The following is a 22,286-nucleotide window of genomic DNA, read 5'->3' on the forward strand; positions in this document are numbered from 1 at the left end:
CTACAGCACTCTAGCCATAAGCCTCTAAGCCTGTTTACCTGGAGGAAGTACCAGGTGGCAAGTATGACAAATTCTTTACTTTGATAATGAGATTCTCCAAATAAAGCTTCAAGCATGCACCTGAATTTAAAATGGAAATTGGGAACCTCCAGCCCTAAGTATTAATCTGTTCAGAAACAGCAGTGGTATGTACCTTGATTTTTCATGCTAATGTACTTTCTTTTGTACTTCTTTCTGCTGAACTCCTATGTGGACACTTCTTTATTTATATACAAGTTGAAAAAAGTACCTGCATTAGGAAATCTCATTGGTTTTGCTTATGTTTTTCATAGGTGTATTCCTGAACCCCTGTTTCTGTGGTGCATGCAATATTTCTGAAGTTATCATAACCTGAATGGGAGGGCATCAAATAAAATGATGACCCAAGAAGATGCTGCAGCTTGATTTTGAACACGTGACAGAAATTCATAAAAGGAATAGTTTTTTTATTGTATTAATTAAGTTGCAGGGACTGTTAAGTTAAACTTAAAATAACCCTTTTAAAAGTTGTTGAGGATAATGAATTACCCAGGAGGAGTTAGAGCCTGCTGCTGCCAACTAAAGTGCTTGGAGACTTGAGATAGAAGTGAACGATAAGGAGCAGCTTTCATGCATTCAAATAAATTACATGTTGGGCTTGGCTTAATCCTGGCAGCAGAATGATCTCAGGGGTTTTCCCTACATTATCTTGGTCTATGATTATGCAAATATCCTTTTAATGTAGCGACTCCTTAACAGGAAATTAGTCTCATACTTGCTCATATGTTCTTGCAATCAACAGACGCTTGCAAAATCCTAGTGTGTCTGAGATACAAAAGACACATTAACTGTTTTAAGTACCAAAATTTTGCAAACAGACAATAACAGGACATGCCCAGATATGTCAGGGATGTAGCAGATGAATCAGGAAAGAGATGTTTGCAACACAAAAATATTCCTGGGTTTGAAAGTTCAACCAGAATGCAAATGGTAGTAAGTTTACATTTGGTTTCAATGAATGTAAGGAAAACACCAGAAGGAAGAAAGTCTTAGAGAAAAGCAGGATTAAAACTGAATAAAGCACGGAAATGAGACAAAGCATAAAGAAAAAAGAAACAGAATCATCCATGTTAAGTGCCCAGCAAGCTGCTGAGCCCAGGCAATGTGCAGTCGTCATTCACACATATTCCTTATCGCAGTGTTCTCAGGAACTGCCCTGAAATGGGGACTGTCAGGGTAACCTGCTTTGTCTGGAGAACAGGAACTAAAAAATGCCATTACAAAACAGAGGTTTCATCTGGAAAGACAGAGAGCTGGTGTCCTTTGGGAAGGGAGAAATTGGAGTCACAAAAATTGTGCTGTGTTACTTTTGGTAGTCTTAATGCACATTTGAGTAAGCAGGCCAGCTCAGTTCCTGATTTCTTGGGTTTGTAAATTCCTTCTAGGTGAAATCAAGTTATGTAACCTTTTTCTTAACTACAAGTTTCTAGCATGGAGAAAAAATACCAGTTAGGTATTTGATATCAAACTGTGACACAGCAGCGATTAAGTTGGCAGCTTGTACTCAAGGTGACCTTCTCTGTTTTTTTTCTTTTTTACTCCTGATTGAAATAAAGACAGCTACATCCTTAGAGTTAAGAGGGGAGCCTAACAAAATGAATCCCATAACTTTCCAATGGGATTTAGGGTAGTATCTGATTCATTCAAGGTCTTTTGAAACTCCCATCAAAGTGAACTGTTCAAGGCATGACCTTAAGGTAACAGTTCAATCAGCCACAAAATCTAGACATCCAGCTCTTTGTTTTAAATATAAAACCTATTCTTTCTTCTATATCCAGTGTATTCTGTTTGTAATAACCAGAAATTACCATTAGAGAAATTGAAACTAATCTGAGGCTCATTAAGGAGACAGAATTTATGCTTAACTACTTAAATAAATTCCTGTTGATCTGGTTTCTGGAGATTAACCTGTAATTTTATCTGTCATAGATGGGAGAAACTTGCTAGTCCAACAGCACAGTCTCTTAGAGTTAAAAACCCCAACAGACATATAAAAATACAGAGTGTGTTTGTCAATGCTACTCAGAGTATATGAATTTCCACGATTGCCCATCCAGACAAACATGCTCAATCCATTTTTTGTATTGAGCATTAGGCAGTCACTGGTTTTCTTTGACTGCTCTAGCGAAAACTAGCAGATGCTAGATTAAGTGTGAAGACTATAGAAAAATTAAAAAAATTTAATATTTGGAATTGCTTTTGATTTCAATAGATTAAAATCCTAAGAAACAGGCAATGGATGTGGTTCCACTAGAGGTTTCACCTCCAAAATAATTCTGCAATGGTTCAGTCAGTATATGCTGAAACTCTGGCACTCATATTTAGCAGAAATGCAAGCCTGTGCTAATCAAGTCAACCAAAAGCCAGATTTTATTTACCATTCATTATATGCAGCAAAACCTTTAGCAGTACCAGAATAAATGCCTGAGAGCTCCTTTTCAGACCTAGGGACTTAAAAATTCACTCTTAAAAATCAGGTCAGGTAGCATTCTTCTGGGGTAACATTAAGCCTTTAACATTAAGCTGACTTGAAATTTAAGCAAATGTCCAGACACATGAAGGTTCAGATTAGTTGGTAGCAAAGTGCAATCACAGGCTCCTCTACCCCTGTCACAAATGTCTGTCTCATCTCAGAGGGCTGTCCTTGGACACAGCCTGGCTCTGTAAGGCACAACTTTCTATTGTACCTAGGAAAACAAAACAAAATCAAAGCCTGCAAGGGTTCACCTCCCCTTAGAACAAACCTGAAATACAAATATGAAGTGACTTGAAAAATGAAGCATTTCCAGAGGTTTTTAAATTATTTTGAAATCAGGAAGGATTAATATCAAGCTATATATTTTCTTCTACTCAGTATGAGAGGAACCCATTTAGAGTGTTCTAGGGATCTTTTTTCCCATTCACCATCTTCTGTAAAAGAGAAAAAAGCTGTTAGAAACCTGTTTGCCAAAACATGTAGAAAAAAAAACAATTTAGAGGAAGGCTACTGGTTTATTTGTAATGTTCCACTAGTCAGTGGGCTTTTTTAATGTTAATTTTTAAATTAAAATTTCAGAGTTGAAGAGGATGCCAACTGTTCAGGCATTACAGCATTTACAACAGAACACACATTGGCATCATAACTGCTTACGGTAAGTTAAGAGTTCTATCTCTTTAACGTTTCGAGATCCTGTATTCTGCAGTTTTATTTCCTTCTTGGAAAGCAAGCAGGATGTTTGCTAGGAAGTTACTTTTATTGAGAAATGTTGGAACTTAGCTTTTTGGATGAGCCATTTAAATGGGAATTATGTCATTCTGCCATGAGCCTATCTGTGATACTAAACCTAGATAATCAGCTTTGGTGGAGATCAAGTCTTTGCTGCAAACATAGAAAAACACCTAGCTGGCTTAAAAGTCTTATATTCACATCAGGAAAAGAGATAGACTTAAAAATTATGTGAGTCAAGGAGCTTTGAATCGTATGAGACATTTTTCTATTTTTGTTCTACATAATCAGAGCTGTACTGCCAGAGCTTTGTGAGCACTTCAGGAAACAGTAATCATTTCACAGGGTTATGAAGCCACCAGAGTTGTGAAGGCATTAATTTCTTTGATGAGGATTCATATGAGAAGACATGAGAAGGATGCATTTAACTAATTTCCAAAAATCGCTGAATGGGACTCTGAGCATCTAGGAATCCTGTATGAAAGAACTTAACTACTACTGTAGAAATGTGATTATTTACAGATTTTAGAAAGGCTACAGAGCAAATTGTAGCTGCATGAGAAAGTGAATATTGTAACTAACACAACCCCAGAGGAATATATTTGGCAAAAAATACCTTTCCTCATGAGTGTTCTTTTATGGTTTGTCTTTACATATGCAAAACAAAAAAACATCAAATGTAAAATTTTCTTCATGCTTATAAAACATCAGTATCATGGAACGATACAATTATCATCTATTCTGAAATCATCATCAGAATACCACACAAAGTTAATTTTTGCAAAAATCAGACAATTTAAATAAATAATTAAAGGCCACAATGAATAGATGGCAGCTAGATTTCAAGACTAACTGGATTGTCACATGAAGTGTTTTTATTAGTACATCCACAGGGGAACAAAGCTAAGAGAATTACAACTGCTTTCCCTTAAGGTCAGCTCCACCTTTCAAGTCTTGAACACACTTCAGAGATATTTTATGCTTAAGTGAAGCAGCCTGTCCAAAGTCACCCCCTGGTCTAAAAATAGCATTTTCACACAAGTTCTTACTGCAATCCACTAGACTCAGAAGATGTGGAATCACTGCAAACTATTTGCCACTGACAAGTGTCTAATAATGAAAAAACATATCAATAAACATATAGCCAACAACCTGTAGTTACTCAGTGATAACCATTATTTCACCATAACCAAGGTCCCTCTAAGGGTTAAATGTTGCACACTGCAGGTACAGAGGTACAAGAGGGAAGGGCAAACATGCCTAAGGTACACAAAACACTGACCTTAATTGTCCTCCCCAGGAAAAGGGGGAAGTGGTGTCTGCCACCTCCGGCATCAGCCGTGTCCTCTTGCCCTGGTTCCAGGTTCTCTCTGGACCCACCTTTGACTTGATTCAGTGATTTTATCAGTGGCTTAGTAGGAAATAATTGAAACAATTTTTCCCCCACATCCACAGTAGTTTAATGTTAGGCTGAAGAGTTAATTCATCTCATGGAAGCTCCAAAAAAGTGCCAGAGATGATAGAAGGGGAAGTGGTGGGAATGCACAGCCCCTAGCAGAAACCAGGGTCAGCCGGCACTTCCCCTGGCTCAGCTCACCCTCGGGACTGAAGTCTCAATACTCAATTAGAAAATTGGTCAATTGAGCTTACACTGATGCCACCAGGGGGCCATTCCAGAAAATTTTGAAAGAAGACACTGTCATAATTATGTGAGACTTTGTTTTAATGAGCAGGTTGATTAAATCTACCTTAGGGTGGGGGCTAAGCAGAGGTCAAACAAAGCTGTTATTCAAAGTAAAGGAATTTAAAAAGGTAAGACCCAGAGCAGTCCCTCAGTAACAACTGCAAAATGCATGCTAAAAAATTTTCTTCTCATTATAATGACAATTAGGAGAGTTTAAAAATACATATGCTACAGGCTTAATTTAAAAAAAAGAAAAAAACCCCAAAAACATAAACACGAACATGGTATGAAGGAATCAACAGCTCAAACAATGCTTTAAACTTTATTAACTTCTAATTAAGGGGCTGTCCTCACTTTTTTCTGGAAGAATAAAAGCTACAATAACTTTCAGAAATGCAGACTTATTTCAATTTAAATGATGCAGCATTAGGACAGGATCAGTAAGTGCAGGTTGTTAAAATATGAATTTTAAGGCACAAAACCAAAATGTGACATTAGTTCTCCAAAGTTTTTCAAAGTATTTTTGCATCTGAATTTTCATTCCTCCTACTGTGGAATTCGACAGGACTTGGAAATTGCAATGATTGTTCAGTAGTTGGGTTTTTTTTAACTCTGCTTTAATTCCTGGGTGCATTTAACAGTTAAAAGTTCCTGCTGAGATTTGTCAATCAGCTGAGGATCAGCACCCCCTTCTGGCTTCAATAGTGTGGGGTGAAAGCTGGAACTCCCATCATCATGTAATAAACCTGTACAGGAGAAACAAAATAAAAGCAAAAATATTCTAAAACTTGTCACAATAAAGAGGCAAAGGAATACTAATGCCACTACAGAAGCCCAACTTATCCAATTGCAGGGGCTGAGGAGTAATTTTAGAATGGCCCTTGTGGGCCATGAGGTAGCTTTGCGCAGGAGTGGCAGCCAGCGTGTCCTCATCACTGCAGGCAGCAGCAGCAGCAGCACCCTGAATGCCTGCTATGGCAGAGGCTCACTGACAGCAAACCTCCTGCCCCACAGCTTTGGTCAAGAAATTCCTTTATAATCTCAGTACTGGTACCTTTAAATTTGTATTTTCCAACTCTGAAACGTTATGCTACCACTGCATTTTGCCATACCAAGCTGTACATATGTGAGAATTGTTTCAGGTATCCTTCAGGTAGAGTACACCCTAATCATATTGTCTTTGGGCTTTAACAATTTCTTATGAAAACTTTCAAAACGGATCATTGCTACAGTAGAAAACAGAAAGTCAATGTGATTTCCTACATGAGGTAAACAGGTAACACTAATCAGTAAAACTCAAACCAGCCACACTGAAGGAAAAAACCAAACCCCGTAAAACCCCCAACCAACCCACCACATATGTAATATCACTGAGATGGTCTGAAATCAAACCTGATCCTGCAAGCAGAAGAACAAATGTGGGTGTTCAGACATCTCTGTCCACATCAGCTCGCTAGGCTCTGGCCTTTTTAGTCCAATGGCCTTTCAAGTCCATTGCTTGATATTATTTTGTTTTAAAAAGAAATCCCACTCCATGCTGTACATTGACACTAAAGATCCACTGGACATACCTAGCTATTAATATATATATATATTTTGCTGCATTGTGCGGAAAAGCAGCACTATTTCAGGCACAGGCACAACTGCAATGGTAATGGAGCAGACTGGGGGAAGATGAGCAATACTGAAGTTTCCTGAGTGGGAAAGCAGACTGAAGTGATGGTGTCATCTATAGTCTCTCCCTCCAAACAGATCATCTTTACAGATAAATTCACACCTGAGTATAAATGTTGTTGACATTTACAAGATCCCATTTTCTCCTGCTGGATGTTTTGAAGGATCTAGCCCGTGCTGCTTCATCTGCACTGCGATATCAAACAAGTAGTCATAACATTCACACCTAAAATAAATAGGGAAAAAATGCAATGTAAGTAAAGCTCAAGCCTTATCATGTTTTATGAAAATTAGTATTTTCCTTCCTTAAGATTTTATCACCAATGTGATAGTCTGACTGGACAGCTCTATTATTGTTTATTTCCAATGCTGTGGAATGGAAAGTGCCACTTTCCTACATAATATTGATTTGCTGCATTTCCATCAGCAGATGAGGTAAATTCCAAAAATGGGACTACGGAGGGCTACACAAACAGTATTGGCAGGTGTCATATAAAAGCAGAGACTGCCTGCGTGTTTCATATGAGAAGGGATTTGTTGACTTGTCTGAAAGGAAAATGTTGGCAACCCTATCAGACAGCACTGATATGGAAGGAAAACCAAGCAATGGAATCATGGATGAATCCATTCCCAAAAGCTCCCTATATATGCAGTGAGGCCTTAATATGCTGGATCATTGTCCATGGGCTGGAAATATACATGGCATTAAGTTCATTAAGATCTTGAGGCTAGAGACAGCATATTCCTGAACTGTACTCACATAGTTTTGGCTTTTTCCCACGTCTCTCCCCATACATAAACACCGTGACGTCTGACCAGCACAGCACAAGAGTCTGGGTATTCTTCCATTGCACGTGCCATTCTCTCCTTGAGATCCCTCTCTTCTGGTGTATTCTCAATAATAGGAACCACTAGTGTATCATCATATCTATAAAAAAAAGACATCTTCATGTATTTAAAAAAACCCTGTGCTTGGATGTATGAAACTTTTCCCTAAGAAAGAAATTATCCTCTGACTGTAGAAAATGTTAAATTCTCAGTACTAGATTTTATTCTCTTCTCTTGTGAGTCATGCTGTAGCACAGGAATTCTCAGGAACATCTCTCACTCCCAAACACATATTACGCTGGCAATACCTGAGCTACACTTGAGGCACAAAAAGAAAACAACACTTTAATCTATTAGGTGTAGCTGTTTATTCCCATATCACTTTGCAGCTGGGTCCCTTTACAACTTTTTCAAACTTTTCATCCTGTACTGGCATCATCTACAAGTTTTACCTCAGATTAAATTATTTAAAAGAATCATATCACAGAGAAGGAAATGAAGCTGTTTGCTGGAGAACAGAAAAATTAATTTAGGTAGTCCAAAAAGCCCCTGGAAGATTGTCCTGCTAAGGCATATAAATAGAAAGTAGAGTCAACACATGAAAAATAAATTCTCTGTGATGGAGTCATTGGTGGGCTACATGTGATCTTAAGAGAGCCTGAGAACCCCAGCTCCAAAGACAAGATGATGCACGTTACTCAGTGGAACTTGCCTAAGAGTTTCTTCTGAAGGAGGACTGGGATATTTGGCATTGTTTGAACCTTAATTAACACTAGCAGAAACTTGTTTAAATAGTTTTAATAAGTCCCCAGTTCAGGTTCAGATCTATCATTGAGATCACATAGATATTTCATGAGTGGATGCTAGTAGTACTTTCTTTTGTGAAACACAGAAAGAAAGCAATGGTAAAAAACCCAACACCAACAGCTTGTATTTGAAATCAAATAGTCAGAAGATAAAGTCTCATCTCTTATGGTTCTCAACTGACACTTTCTCAAGGAAGGCTATAAAAACAGTGAATGAAGAAAGTGAGGTAGCATTTGAAGCTCTGACTCTCACAGATTTGGAATACTAAAATTACACTCGGAGTGTTTGTTACTAATGAGGCCAAATGAGTAAATGGATTGGCTTCCTAGGTTCTGCTTTCTGCTTGAGCTTGGAAGCTGCTACAAGTATGAAAACTGATTCCTAACCGGGACTATGAGCTTTCTATCAAGAACTAATACCTAAAAAATGTCAAGAAGATTCTGAATGAACTAAATACTTGGGATCTCTTTTTTTAAAAAATTGAAATATAAGCAGCCTATGTTTAGTCAAACACGGATGTAAAATACCTTATGACAGTCTGACTTTCAAACCTGTTTACTACTGATCTAATTCTCCTTCTATGGAAATCAAAGGTAAAACTAGTGTGGCATCACTGGAGTCATATTTAGGCCAACATATACTTCTGATTATTCTATCTGTAGCATTTTCCTGGACAGCTTCCAGAAAAGATTTATGTAACTATAAACAACATGCAATCCCTTTTTTGAAAAGCACCATTTTGTATTTTGAATCCAAGGACCCATTTTTCCTTCGAATTCAGTGGGGAGTCTTGTGTGAGGCAAGCCAGTGGAATCAGTCTAGTGTGAATGAACATGTGCTTATGAGCCATATAACCTGGAGCTTTGATTTCTTCGGTGTTTCTGGTAAATTAATAGAATGACACAGAAAACTTGGAGGCATGGAACCCAATAAATCCAATGTTTCCTGACTAACATTTAGTAGTGCTTGAGAGCTCAAAATACATATTAAAAATTGTTGTGGATTTTTAAAAAAACAATGTTGTTAGACAATTGAGTACAAGGGTTTGCATTTTACCACATTAAAAATGCACATGCTAATGGTGACAAGAAAGTAAAGTTGGCAAGTTGACCAAAATGGAATAAAATATGCCTGGGCGTAAAATCACATATGGCTTGCTCCCTTGCCAAAGGGCAATAGTTAGATACAAAAATTAACATCAAAAAGTGGAAAGAATTTAGCATTTCAATTTCTCATCTCCTTGTCACATGTTATATAAATGTTGTTTGCAGATCCCAATTCAACACTCTGTGGGTGGAGACCTCAAAACAAGCCATCACACATAATTTGGAATAACTCAGCACTTACCTCAGAGCTCATCCTTGAAAAGTAATAACATTATCTTTAATGAGCTGTTTATTCTGAATTTTCTTTCAAACTCTGTCAAGTAAATCTGAAATCCTCTACTCTCTTAACATGCCCTAAACTAGCACAGGCAGTGATATGTGAAGTCCACCCAAATGTAGTTTGTACATGCTATCAATCCAACCTGGTGTTGGCTGGCACCAGTTTCAGCTGAATGTTGTACAGATGTGGCAACATCTCAGGATGTAGCTCTTTATTTGGCTTCTTCCTGTAGCTCAACAGACCACAGCAGCCTTGGCATTACAAGATCTTATCTCAGATCTCTTACACAGGCTTCAGATCTTACAGAAAGCCAGTGGTGACTCATTCATTCCAGAGGTCTTTTTACTTCTTATTCTTAATACTTTGTATTATACACTTTCAAGTATATAACTCAAATGACTTGTATTGATATTGCTGAAAACAAATGATCAAACACCACACCTCTTTTCCTAAATATAGAGAAGTACCTGTAATAGCCTCCTGAAGTACACTTCTGGATTCCTTTTATCATCTCCTGATGGGTAATAGAGAACTCACTCCCTGGGTAAAGGAGGGTAGCCATAACAGCAGCCTTGGAATGTGTATGGATCACTGCGCCTGCCCCTAGGAGCAGAAAAAGAAAATTTAGAATTAATTTTAAAATTTCTCTATTATGCAAATTTTATTCACATACTTGATTCATTTCCTTTGATTAGGCATCTCAGCAAATGTTGATTTGCTGTATGAGAGGAAAAAATATACAGCAACTTAAATGAAGGTATGAGGTAAATACTCATATAAGGGATAATTATGGATTGTCTTAGGACACTTGTGTTAACTTTCAGTTAGTGACACATTCCAGGAGAGACACTGCTTGTACAAATTCAAGCAGAAACACTACTTGTACATTTCTTTACATACTACAATGACTGAGACACTTTTAATTTTATCAGAGTTCTGAGGTTATAGGGAATTCCCAAACTTATTTGTTAAATGAAAGTTTAAAGCCTTTTACTTTCATGTTTTCCTCAATTATCTGCTGATTCTCTGAAAAAAATTCATCATCTTACTGTGTCATGATGGAAAGATAGGTAGACAATAATTATAATCTACTTAAAGATGCAATGCTGTTATTCCTTGAGGACACAATGTAAGGTGCTTGTGCAGGAAGACCAGAAGAGACTCCCGAAATCCTTTCTAAAATAACAGATGTAAATTTTACACAACATCAAAAACTCTCTATTACTATCTACCTGAAAAAGAAAGGTTTCATACTGTTTTCAGCTATTCCTATTTTATAACTGTTAATCTCAGCCAACGGATGCAAAAGGATTTAAACGGTAATAGCTGAATTTGCAAAACCACTGATGTAAAACTGCTGTAATCCTGGGCTTCCCCTGCAACCTACCAATATTCTGCACTAAAATCAGTGCTGAAAACATGATCACAGGCATAGCTACAAGAGAAGATTAAATTGCAAATGATACTGACAGGATGTTACTGTGAATTATATCCCACTGTATATATACCTTTGCATATCAATTAATTTTATAGTTTCATGTTTATTTCACTGTAACTTCTATATATAAAGAATATGGTACTGAATAGCAATTTTGTGGATGTACATATACAGTGTTTCAGTCACTGCTGAACTGCAAACATTGCTACATACCTCTCATAGTGTAGGCATTCATAAAAAGAGGTGTGCACTGGCTTTTCTTTAGTTTCTTGTGCAGTGGAGGACCACTGATGTCCTGTTCATTCATGTCACAAACAAACATATCTTCTGGCTGTAAGAAAGAAGAAATTATTTTGATCTGTGATAGTTTTGTTTGATATTTAACCTCAAATAGTTTTGTTTTCCCTCTAAGGAAACAAATATATACAAACCATGTATTTAATAGAGAATGTGATTTGAACTTCGTAAAAGTGCTGTTATGCTCCACATTTATTCCAGCTTCTAACACTACTTACCAACATTGTGTAATGGAAATTAGTTATTAGGTACTCTTTTTCGTCAGACTGATGCCATGCAGATATTTGTAAAACTACAATTTTCTCAGAAAGGAGATAGTGTAGCTCAGTAATAACTGATCAAAAGGAAAAGTAGTAACTGATTCAAAATAAGAAATGTAGATGCACTTTTCCTTCCCTACTTAAAAGAACCAACAAATGACACAAGTTAAACTTAAAAAACAATACATTTAACTTGTAGAACTATTTCTTTTTAAACTTTGCTTTTAGTAGCTTTACATGAATGTTACCTTCGCATCAATTAACTATTCGTAATAGTGCAAAGAATTGTTCAGGATAGTAATAAAATTTTAATGTTATTTTAAAAATCAGTAGAAAATACAATTACAGGAGATTTCCTCACTGACTGCGCTCAATCCTCTGTTACTGTGAGCACAGACCAGAGCATTGTGGTTATCTTACATACCTTTGTCTGCCTTACTTCTCCACATCCCCAGCAAACATTGCTCTAAGAACCCAAGTTTCTATCAGAGAAGAAACTCCTTTCCCTCCTCACTGTATTTATCCTCAGATTTATGAGATGACAAATCCTTTTCATGTATTACTCTATTCTGGGGGAGTTCCTGCTGTCATAAAATAGGTATTGTTTACCGTTCCCCCCTCCTCTTCTATTTTGGGTTTTTTTGGAAAACAGAGACAAGGTTACCTTTTCATGGGGAGAGCCCAGTTATTTAGTGAGAACATCAAGACAAATATTTGCAATCACTCAAATGAAAATAAACAGCAATGAGGTGTTAATGTCCATTTACACGGGTAACTTGAAACTGTAGCCAGACAGCTCTAGCCAACCAAGCCTGACAAAGAATAAAGCTGGACTGGAGTAATGCTCCACTCTCATGCTGCTTTGTGTTAATTTACAGCAAGGAGAACATCAAGACTAATCTACACTGGCCACAGAAACACATACTGGCTTGCTATGATAGTGGAGTACTGGGAGAAATCAGCAGTTGTTTCAAATGTATAACAAGTTTGTAACTTCACATAAGGAAAAATGAAACTCTAAACAAAGGCACTTTCATCCATCTCAAGATGAGCTCTGAGGTAAAAGCACAGTTTAACACACCTGTATTCTTTCCTTTTGGACTCCGGAAGGAGCAATGTAGATTTCATCCCTAGGAAAAGTTGCAGATGAGAAAAATCAGTAAACACAGCTGAGCAATGACTGTCCCACTGGACAGGCATTCGAGCTCTTGAGCCACTGAAAAGGAAACAGCAAATCTAGACCCTCACAATTAAAAAACCTTCTTGTTCTTCCCATACATTGACAGGTAGATAGTTTTCAAAATAGAACCAAATTGTACAAGGGCAAATAAAATCTTGCAGGGGTACAAAACCCTGCTTTCAACTTGACAGATATCCGAAACACATGTAAGAAGTGCAGCCTTATTTTTCCAACAAAGAAAAACAGCCTCTCCCTGCAGTAACTCAAATTCAAATTCCTAGAATTCAGAATAAAAATCTAATTAGAAATTGCAAACAGATACTGATCTGTGACAAGGCAGGTGACAAAACCATTATATAAAACTCCATAACCTATCTTTAAACAGAAATAATTATCTGCAACATTCAACATTGTAAATACTTTTTTTTTTTAAGTATGCAGGTTAGGTTTCTAGTGCAGTTCCATGTTTAGTTGTGTTGATAAAGAGATAGCACAAATTCAGTGCAATTAAATGACTGAAATTTAAGGAGAAGTGCATCACGTCTTGCAAGGAGTACATGAACAAAAAACTGTAAAAACTGATTGAAACTAAAATGATTTCAAGATGGCACTGCATTGTTTTCATTATTAGCACAAAAACCCCAACGATACCCTCTCTCTGAATTGCAATCACCATTTGGCTTCAGCAGTCATGTACTAAATTCAGGAGCACAGAGACATCTAGTGAATAATTAGTCAAGTTACAGACACATTTCCTATGGACCATGGGATCCTTGTAGTTCTGGACAAGAGTATGGAGCTGGTGAAAGGTCTGGAGCACAAGTCTTGTGAGGAGCAGCTGAGGAAGCTGGGGGTGTTCAGCCTGGAGAAAAGGAGGCTCAGGGTGACCTCATTGTTCTCTACAACTGCCTGAAAGGAGGCTGTAGTCAGGTGAGGCTGGTCTCTTCTGCCAGGTAACCAGTGACAGGACAAGAGGAAATTACCTCAATTTACATCAGGGGAGGTTTAAATTGGATATTAGGAAAAAAATTCTTCACTGAAAGGGTTACCAAGCACTGGAATGGGCTGCCCAGGAAAGCAGTTGGCTCACCATCTCTGGAAGTTTTCAGAAGACCTTTAGACATGATGCTTAGGAATGTGGTTTAGTGGAGAACTTAGCAGTGGTAGGTTTATGGTTGGACACTCGATAATATTAAGGATTTTTATCAACCTAAACAATTCCATGATCTTAATTCTTCCAAAAATAAAAGTCTTAATTTGATGTACTATTCATAGTGGTAAAATGTCTCTGAAGCACAGAAAAATGTGGCTATATAATATTTGTAATTTTTGACATTCATGAATTAACACTGCCGGCATGGCATTAATTTAGTCTTGATTCATTTGTATGAGCAGGATAAGAAATCAAGTGGTAAACTCAGTTACTTATGACAGACACACAATTTTTCTTAAACCAGATTTTTTTATTTTTTAGAACTTAACCAGAAAATCTGATGATAAAATAAAGTCTTCAAATGCAAGATACCTCACAAAGAATTCTACATCCATTTTTAACATGCTATCCCAAGTCCAAATTGGCATTTTTTTTCTTTGATAGTTGATATGAACTGCACAGTGAGTAAGGCTGATTAAGATTACCTGGTAAAAACAGTTGTTATATTTGAATCAAATTTCAACTGTTCCTTTACATTTTCCTTTCTAACAATGCCAAGTAAACAAGCTATAGAATTACTAAGGAAAACTATTACTATCTTAGTGCATTCTCTGATAATGACATTTGTCTTGCCAAAACCAACAGGAGTTGCACTGGAATGACAAAGAAAATAGGCTGCATTTAGGTACTGATGACAAATTAGTGCTAGAAAGGTCTTCCCACAGAATTTACCCTCTTTTAATTCATCTCATTATTATTACTGTTGTGGCTTTCCTTGCAAAATCAAGCAGGGAGGCAAAATGATCTGCACAAAGTCCAAACAGAACAAGTATGAGCATTTATGAGCATTTAGGGTCTTTTATTCATATATATATATATAAAATACATCTTTGAATAGCAATGGCTGTTTGTGTATGCATGCAAGTGTACACCAGAAAAATGAGAGGTCAGATACTTTCAAGATCGTGTCACAACCCTGTGACTGGGCACAGAACTGCAGGCACTATGCAAGGCTCTTTGCAGAATGAGGACTTATTTTCTTTTCAGTGGCCACTGAGAGGAGCTCTGTTCCCACTAAAAGGATTGGAGATTATGAAATGGTGGGAGACAGGCAAATTAAAACACAAAGTGGTGATTCTTCAAGACATAGACCAAAAATTGTTGTTACCTGCTGTGCTTTAATTATATGTAAAGTATTTGTCTCCTTAGAAATTACCTCAGCGGAACAGTAATTTCCTTCTTAGAAGAAATATCTGGCCTGTAAAATACATCCAGGGTGAGACTGATCTTATTTAACCACAGGCATTTGAAAGCCATGTGCCTGATGTAACCCACTCTAAATTCCATAGTCAGTTAAATGAAAAAGGGAGAACATGTTGCTCTTTAAAGGCAATTCATCTACCTTAAAAAAGGGTAGGAAAGAGACAGGATAAGGTCACTCTCTGAAGTTGTCTCTTGTTATTGAAGGGACTGCAATGATTAATTCAGACTATTTACCTTCCTCCCATATGGTAATTTTGGCATACTGCTCATTTCCCCCTCTAACTTCTTGCTCACTCTCGACTTGCAAACATTTCTCATGGAGCTGAAAAGCCCTCACCAAGTACTAAGCACAGCCCCCTCTGTCTCACCACCACATTATCTCTCTTTCATCATCACTTACCCATGTTTCAAGCTGATTCCTCCACCAGTTCCTGTTACCCAGCCTAAACCATAAAACAGCCTACAAAGCTCTGGAATAAGATTCCTTGGATGTAACCCATCCTAAAAAGAAAATAAATAAATAAATGAGAAACCATCAGAAACACCTCACACCTAAGAATTCAAGCTCTCAAACTGAGTTTAAAGGATTAGTACTTTCATACTGCAGCAAAATGGTCTAATTTATGCTAATGAACTTCAATTACAAAATAACTGCATGTTTACACAATGCCCTTTATGCTCTGCCAGGGACATCACACCTTGAAACAAACAAAACCCCAAATAAGGCACAAGTCTGACTATCCTCCACAGGAAAGGTCTCACCTAAAATTTATTTGAGTTCAGTGGCCATAGATATTATACCAGCAGGATTATATTATGGACTATTGCATCAAAAAAGGGGAAAATAAATGCATCTAACATTACCAATTTTTAAAAGCTTGACTAATACTTTTCCTATTAAATCAGTTTTTCTGTAGGTTTATTTTGCTTGACTTACAAATTTCAGTAGAACAGACTTTATTAGTCAATACACATTTTAAAACAGCTCTCAAAAATACCACAGAAAATATAGGAAAATTATTTTATGAACTTTACATTCCTACATTTTTACTACACAAAGTTACTTTACATGCAGTTTAGTCGGAAAGAAAATTGCATTATTTTAATATTTCTTTAGGAGGGAAAAAAACCCATCTTGTATTTTTTCCATATTCCATTGTTTATTACATTAACATCCATATCTATATATTAACCAAAAGTATCTCTGGTGTCAGAGGTAAGGTTTCTACCTACATTACCACAGTAAAACAGCTGCTTTTATGGCGTGCTTTTATGTAGGGTTCTTTTTTTTTATTGCAGCAACTAGAAGCTTTAAAGGTTTTTCTAAAATGACAAATGGTTAGCTGCTCTACTGCTCATGCCAAAACATTTCCAAGAAAAATATTCTGTTTAGCAGCAGGAATCCACCTTGGGGAGGAGTATTTTGTCAACACCAACAGAATAGAGAGACCCAAAGCAGAAGCAGCACACAGCAAAAACGGCAGGCAGTGGTTACTTGGTGCCAATACCTCTGCTGAGATGTTTAGAAAGAAATGCTTCCAGGTGGAGTTGGACTTGCACAGCTAAGGGTGGGGATGGAACAGGAGCATGAGGCAGAAGCAGTGGAGAGTGGGAAGGTGAATTCCTGGAGATGGCAGCCTGGAGCACATTTAACAACGTTTGGAATCTCCTACTCTAACCTCATCTTTACAACCTCCAGTGACAGTGAGATTTGTTCTCTCTTACCAAAGATGACGGACATGCAGGAGCTGGTCTTCCCTCTCACCTACACTGTGACAATGTTTTATGTATTACAACAGCTCAGTCTGCTGACGTTTTTTTGCTTTGCTTTGTTTATAATGAACTGGATTCTTTCCCACTTTCCTGGCAGGCCACATTATCTATGCTGCTGATACCTCTCATCTCCCTGCTGTCAGTTCTGGCTGGTTTTGAAGCTTGGGCTGGTCTCTCCACCAGTGTCACACACAAACTGGAGAGGTGTCTGAGCCTTGTCCAGGCAATGCCTCTATATGCTCAATGTTTGACGAAGCACAGCACTGCCAGTTCATGTTCTGGTTGTAATGATACATAAAACCCCAATCAAAGACCAATGAAAAAAAAAACAGAAGAAAACCAAATCACAAAACAAACCTAAACAACTCCAGTTAACACAAAAAGAGCCATGAGTCCTGTAGATGCCAGAATGACAGCTGGCAACATTCTGGAAATTGGACTAAATTTTACAACACATTTATGTAGGTGCACAGAATAGCCAGGGTTGGAAGAGACTTTGGACACAATTCAGTGCAATCCCCCTGCCAAGGCAGGTGACACAGGAAAGCCTCCAGATAGGCTTTGAATGTTTCCAGACAGGGAGACTCCCCGACTCCCCTGGGCAGCCTATTCCAGCGCTCTGCCAGCCTCAGCGTAAAGAAGTTCATGCCCGCGTTGAGGTGGAACTCGTATTTTAGCTTATGAGCATTGCTCCTGGAGTGCCGGCCACTGGCTCTGCCTGGATCTTGCTGCCTGAATTTCCTCCCGGCCGCCAGGGCACGCTGCCAGCTCACAGTCAACTCGCCATGCACCAGTAGTCCTAGGGCCTCCCTCCTAATTAGCAGCTGCGAGGCTGCTGGCCAGTTGGCGAGGTTCAGAAGCAGCCCAGCCCCGCCGCCTCCCGGCCCCGTTACCTGCGCCGCGTCCCCGCCGGCGGCCGCCATGGCGCGGCCAGCGCGGGGTCCTTGCTCGGGGGCTTCTTTGGGGTGCCGCGCGGGCGCCTGCGGAGCGCTGGGCATGGCCCGGCCGCGGGCACCGAGCCGAGCCGCGGCGGGCGGAATGGAGAGGCCGCTGCTCTCCCGGCGGGCCTGGGAGCCGGCAGGGACCAGAGGAGACGCGGGTGCGCCCCGGGGACGAACCGCCAGGCTGGGCGCGGGTGTCCGCGCGATTGGATTTGCCCACGCCTGGGGCGATCGAGGCGGCCAATGCCACGGCAGGTGCCGCGGGCGGGGCACGGGGGCTCGCTGAAACCGCCCCCCGGCGCCGGAGGCGTGCCCGGTTATTTCTGCTCGGGCAGGCAACGGGGCAGCCCCGGCGCGGTCGGGGGGCGGGGGAAGATGGCGGCGTCCCTGTGGCTGAGCGGCGGCGGGGAGCGGCTGCTGCGGCTGCTGCGGGCCGGGCGCTCGGCGCTGGGCGCTGGGCTCTCTCTGCCCGCCCGGGCAGGATGGAGGCACCTGCACGGCACCTGGGAGCTGCTGGGTGAGTGGCGGGCTGGTGCCCTGCTCTAGGTGTGCCTGCGAGGACATGCGGCGGAGAGGTTGAGAGCGGGTGCTTGCGGCGGGTTGACCCTGGCTGGATGTCAGGCACTCAGCGGAGCTCCTCTACAGCTCCGTAAATGGCCAGGGAGATAAAATACAGCAGAAGGCTCACGTACTGAGATAAGGACAGCGAGACACCCCTGGTCCGTTACTGTCGTGGGTAGAGCAGACTGGATTTGGGGTTATTAATTGAGTTTGTTGCCAATCAGAGCAGGATAATGCAAAGGGGGAAGAGAAACCCCAAACACCTTTCCTTCATCCCGCTCTACCTCCTCCCTTCCGGCTGCGCAGGGAGACAAGGGTCACGGTCAGTTCATCCCGTGCTATAATGCTGCTGCTCGCGGAGAGGAGCCGGAGCCCTTGTCCCCGGGACACAGCCCTCCCTCCGTGTGCTGCTCCGCGCGAATCCTTGCCTAGGCTGCGGCTCTCCGTGGGCTGGGCAGAGGCAAAAGGAGCTGCGGTGCCCGGGGGGGTGCCCGGGGTGGAGAGGCGACCAGGGCCCGCGGTGTGCTGGGCACAGCTGGGCAGGGCCCCGGGGAGCTGCGTGAGCCCCACACGGGGCTGTGTTTGCTTTGGTCTCTGGAGGCACTGAAAGCACATCGGGATGTGTAGGAGATTGGAGGAGAAAACTCGGAGAGACATGTGAGTTATTAAAGGTCTGGAAAGGAAGAAAGTGAAATCTACAGAGGAAAATAAAATTAAGCCTTCAAATATGAAAATACTTTGTTGTGGATAGGGGAAGAGGTCTCACCATTGAAAACAGGAGTGTGTTTTCTAAGTGGATGTATAACTAAGCACTGAAAAAGAAAGTTTTTTCTATTTGGTTATTTTGGTCCATGTTTGGTAATTCCACTACATTTCTGTCATCTTATTCTCCTGGTAATGTTGCAGGTAACTGGAGAAGGGTGTGATGTATCTTTTATGCAATTCTATTTGGTTTTTTAAGGGAAAAATAGAATTTATTCGTTGCATGTCTAGCATCCTTTCCTACATAGAAGTCAAGGTGTGAGGTTATGACAGCACTTTCAACATGTATTTTTCAGGAGTTTGTTGTTACACAATTATCAGGCAGATCATTTAACCTTCCCCTTTTCCTCTGTCTCTTAAGAGACGTGAGAAGAGTTACGGATCCTGAAATGAAATGTGATCTGTCCCTACTTGCTCTGTGAGTTACAACTTGTCAAACATTTAAACAATGATCAGGTGCATTGTCATGAAGTCCTGGTGTGAAGTACCTGAACTCTTTGAGGTTTAAGTGCACTTACAAAAAAGTGAGCTTTCATTAACCTTGTGTAATAGAACTCAGTAGTAGTTCAGAGCCAGTTTCATTGTTGTGGTTTAGACTCAACATCCCCTTCTTTCCAGCACTGTTGCCTTTGCTACTTTGCAGTATGAAAATATTTTCCTTTGTAAAACCTGCTGTGTGTGATATAGGGAAGTCTGTCCCTTTTTTGAAATAAATGTTATTTGTTTCCAGATTTTATTAGAAAAAGCTTGCTTCTTTCTACATATAATAGTATGCAAATATAATATAATGCACAATAAAGTGCTTCTAAATTGGTCTTATTATTTAACTCCTTAAATAACTCTTGTCTGCAGTTCTCCCAGACAATCTATTGTGTTTATTATGTTGAGACTGCTTAATATATAGCTGGAATTAAATTTCTAAATTTAGATATGTAAGTGACTAATATCTTTTAATTCCTTACAGTAAGCTTTAAAGTGTTAGGGTGGATAGCTCACACCTTTAACTCATTCAGGCTTTCCTCATTCAACCCTTCTTAGTGTACTTACAGCTTTCCAAGGTGGTGTGTGTTTCAATGACACCATTTTTCTTAACTTCATTGTTGCCTCTAAAATTAAAGATGAGAAAGTCACAACTTCTCTGGTAAAATACAGATACGTTTGGAATAAAATACAAAATACATTTGGACATAAAACTCACCCTTGGTTCCTAGTTTGACAATGTAAATTTAAGTAGATTTTATTTTAGGATTGCTTTTATTTATCTGCTTTTCTGTTTCTGAAAAAGCCACTATTTGAAGTATTGGTTCATATGGATCTAGTTTATCATGTCACATGAATTTTATGGTTTTTTTCCATGTTTCTGTCCTTGTTTGTGGTGCTGGTAGAGGAAAAGTTGTTTTGCATAATTAAAACAATTAATTCAGAATGGAATTCCTAGTTTTTTGGTCACAGAGAAAGAGGAAAAAGAGAAAATAGAATAGCATGACCTCTTTATGTAAATTGTGTCAATTTTTCTTTGTTTTTAATGTTTCATAATCCTATCATTGGTGTTAAGTTGCAGTACATTTTTCAATTCTTTATTGACTGCAGAGTGTGTGTAGGAAGTTATTAAATATCTTTCTGGTGGGACAGGTTAAATTTGCATTGAATCCTTTCATGGAGAGGGAAGGCAGCAATGTTGCCAGACTCAACCTGATGTTTAAAACGTGTCACCAAGAACAAATTCTCTTGGTACACAGAGAGCTGTCTTTGAAACAGCAATCTCTTGTTTGTGTGAACTTTGTTTGGGTTCTTTTTAAGTCTTCCTCCTTTTATATTCACATAATTGAAGTATAACAACACAGCTGCTGTTGATAGAAGTAAAAATCAGTGGGTGGTGACTGGAAGTTCAGAAGTTTTACTTGCTTATGGTTCTAAATTCTGATTTGCCCATGAGCTTAGCCTTTGAGATTCTGTGCAAATTGCCAGGATTTTTGCTGACCCACAATTGCAAAGCAACAATATTTACTTCCCAAGGTGCTTGTAAGGGCTGCCTGTACAGTGCAACTAACTTATGTAAATGCAGTGATTGCTTTCACTATCCCCTTTTTTAATTTAATGGAGGCAAATAATATTTGGTGAAGGTAATTCTACATTGTAAGGTTGCTTTTCTTTGAGGGGGCACACTGAAGCCTGGTTTGTGTTTGGTCATTAACTCAAAAGTAGCTAAAACAGCTTTGAAATACTCCTGTTGTGGCTGGTGTTCTCCTGTATCTCATGCTGAACAAGGCTCTTAATTGCAGCAGCACTGAACTTCTCTGAGTATGGGCCTCTCTGGACATAGGCATTAGATGGATGCACAAGGTCCTGTCTTCTACTTTGTATCCAGCTTTATTTATTTGTCCATTTCATGACTAGGTGCTGCTGGAGTTCCTCTTCTAACATGATGAAAGGACCAGAATGAATTGTATGTTTTGTGGTACTTGCTCATAGCATTGAAGGGAAAATGTTACTGTGGCACAAATTTGTTGCTTGGTTTTTGTATTTGTTCGAAAGTACGAAGCATATTCTGGGAAATGGATCAAGTAGCTCTTCATGGAAGAGAAATGTGAACCACTGTTTTTAAAAATTCATTTTTCCTCATTAAAGATGTGGATTATTTTCACTTTTTTAAAAGAGATCTGTCCACTAGTTCTCAATAAACCTAGATATTTGTGGGATATGACTTCAAAATAATGTTTTGATTGTCAGAGTCAGACTTGTCAAGTTAGACTAATGAAACTGAGAACACTTTGCATCCTATAATGTATCATGTAATGTATAATGTTTCCTACTTGCTGTTATTGAGAAATATTATTTTTGGGTAAATATGTATAGTACAAGACAATTGTTAACTCATACTTTAATTTGTCAATCATACTTCAAATACTACAAAAGTTTATTTGGGAAATGAACACAGGTATGCATTCATGTACATAACACAGTTCATTTTTCTGTTTGTTAGTCCTAGATGAGAA

At 39.2% G+C, this 22,286-nt stretch overlaps 2 protein-coding genes across 3 annotated transcripts in view; one reads left to right on the forward strand and one right to left on the reverse strand.

Annotated features, from left to right (window-relative positions):
- Positions 1–3,902: 3,902 nt before the first annotated feature.
- On the reverse strand, positions 3,903–18,200 carry APIP (APAF1 interacting protein). The gene is made up of 8 exons (XM_030949141.1): positions 17,920–18,200; positions 15,654–15,754; positions 12,739–12,787; positions 11,314–11,431; positions 10,130–10,265; positions 7,402–7,569; positions 6,745–6,867; positions 3,903–5,713 (listed from the first exon to the last, which is right to left on the reverse strand). The coding sequence occupies exons 1-7, from the start codon at positions 18,022–18,024 to the stop codon at positions 6,768–6,770; spliced, it is 777 nt and encodes a 258-aa protein (XP_030805001.1). The 5' UTR covers positions 18,025–18,200; the 3' UTR covers positions 3,903–5,713; positions 6,745–6,767.
- PDHX (pyruvate dehydrogenase complex component X) overlaps positions 18,028–22,286 on the forward strand; it is a 35,173-nt gene continuing 30,914 nt past the window's right edge. Inside the window, exon 1 of one of the 2 annotated variants that reach the window (XM_030949140.1) lies at positions 18,028–18,125. In XM_030949140.1, the coding sequence (XP_030805000.1) occupies positions 18,065–18,125 (61 nt within the window). In that variant the 5' untranslated portion in view covers positions 18,028–18,064. Of the gene's footprint in view, positions 18,126–18,324; positions 18,485–22,286 lie in introns of those variants that run through there. The other variant, XM_030949139.1, reaches the window with a different exon arrangement.

Source organism: Camarhynchus parvulus, chromosome 5 (genome assembly GCF_901933205.1).
Source record: "Camarhynchus parvulus chromosome 5, STF_HiC, whole genome shotgun sequence".
Classification (NCBI taxonomy): domain Eukaryota; kingdom Metazoa; phylum Chordata; class Aves; order Passeriformes; family Thraupidae; genus Camarhynchus; species Camarhynchus parvulus.

Coding starts and splice junctions, on each gene's coding strand:
- APIP (XM_030949141.1), bottom strand. CDS start 18,024: ATGCCCAGCGCTCCGCAGGCGCCCGCGCGGCACCCCAAAGAAGCCCCC. Junction 12,788..15,653: donor GGAATCAGCTTGAAACATGG/GTAAGTGATGAT, acceptor AACTTTTCCTAG/GGATGAAATCTACATTGCTC. Junction 7,570..10,129: donor ACTTCAGGAGGCTATTACAG/GTACTTCTCTAT, acceptor TTTTTTTTATAG/ATATGATGATACACTAGTGG.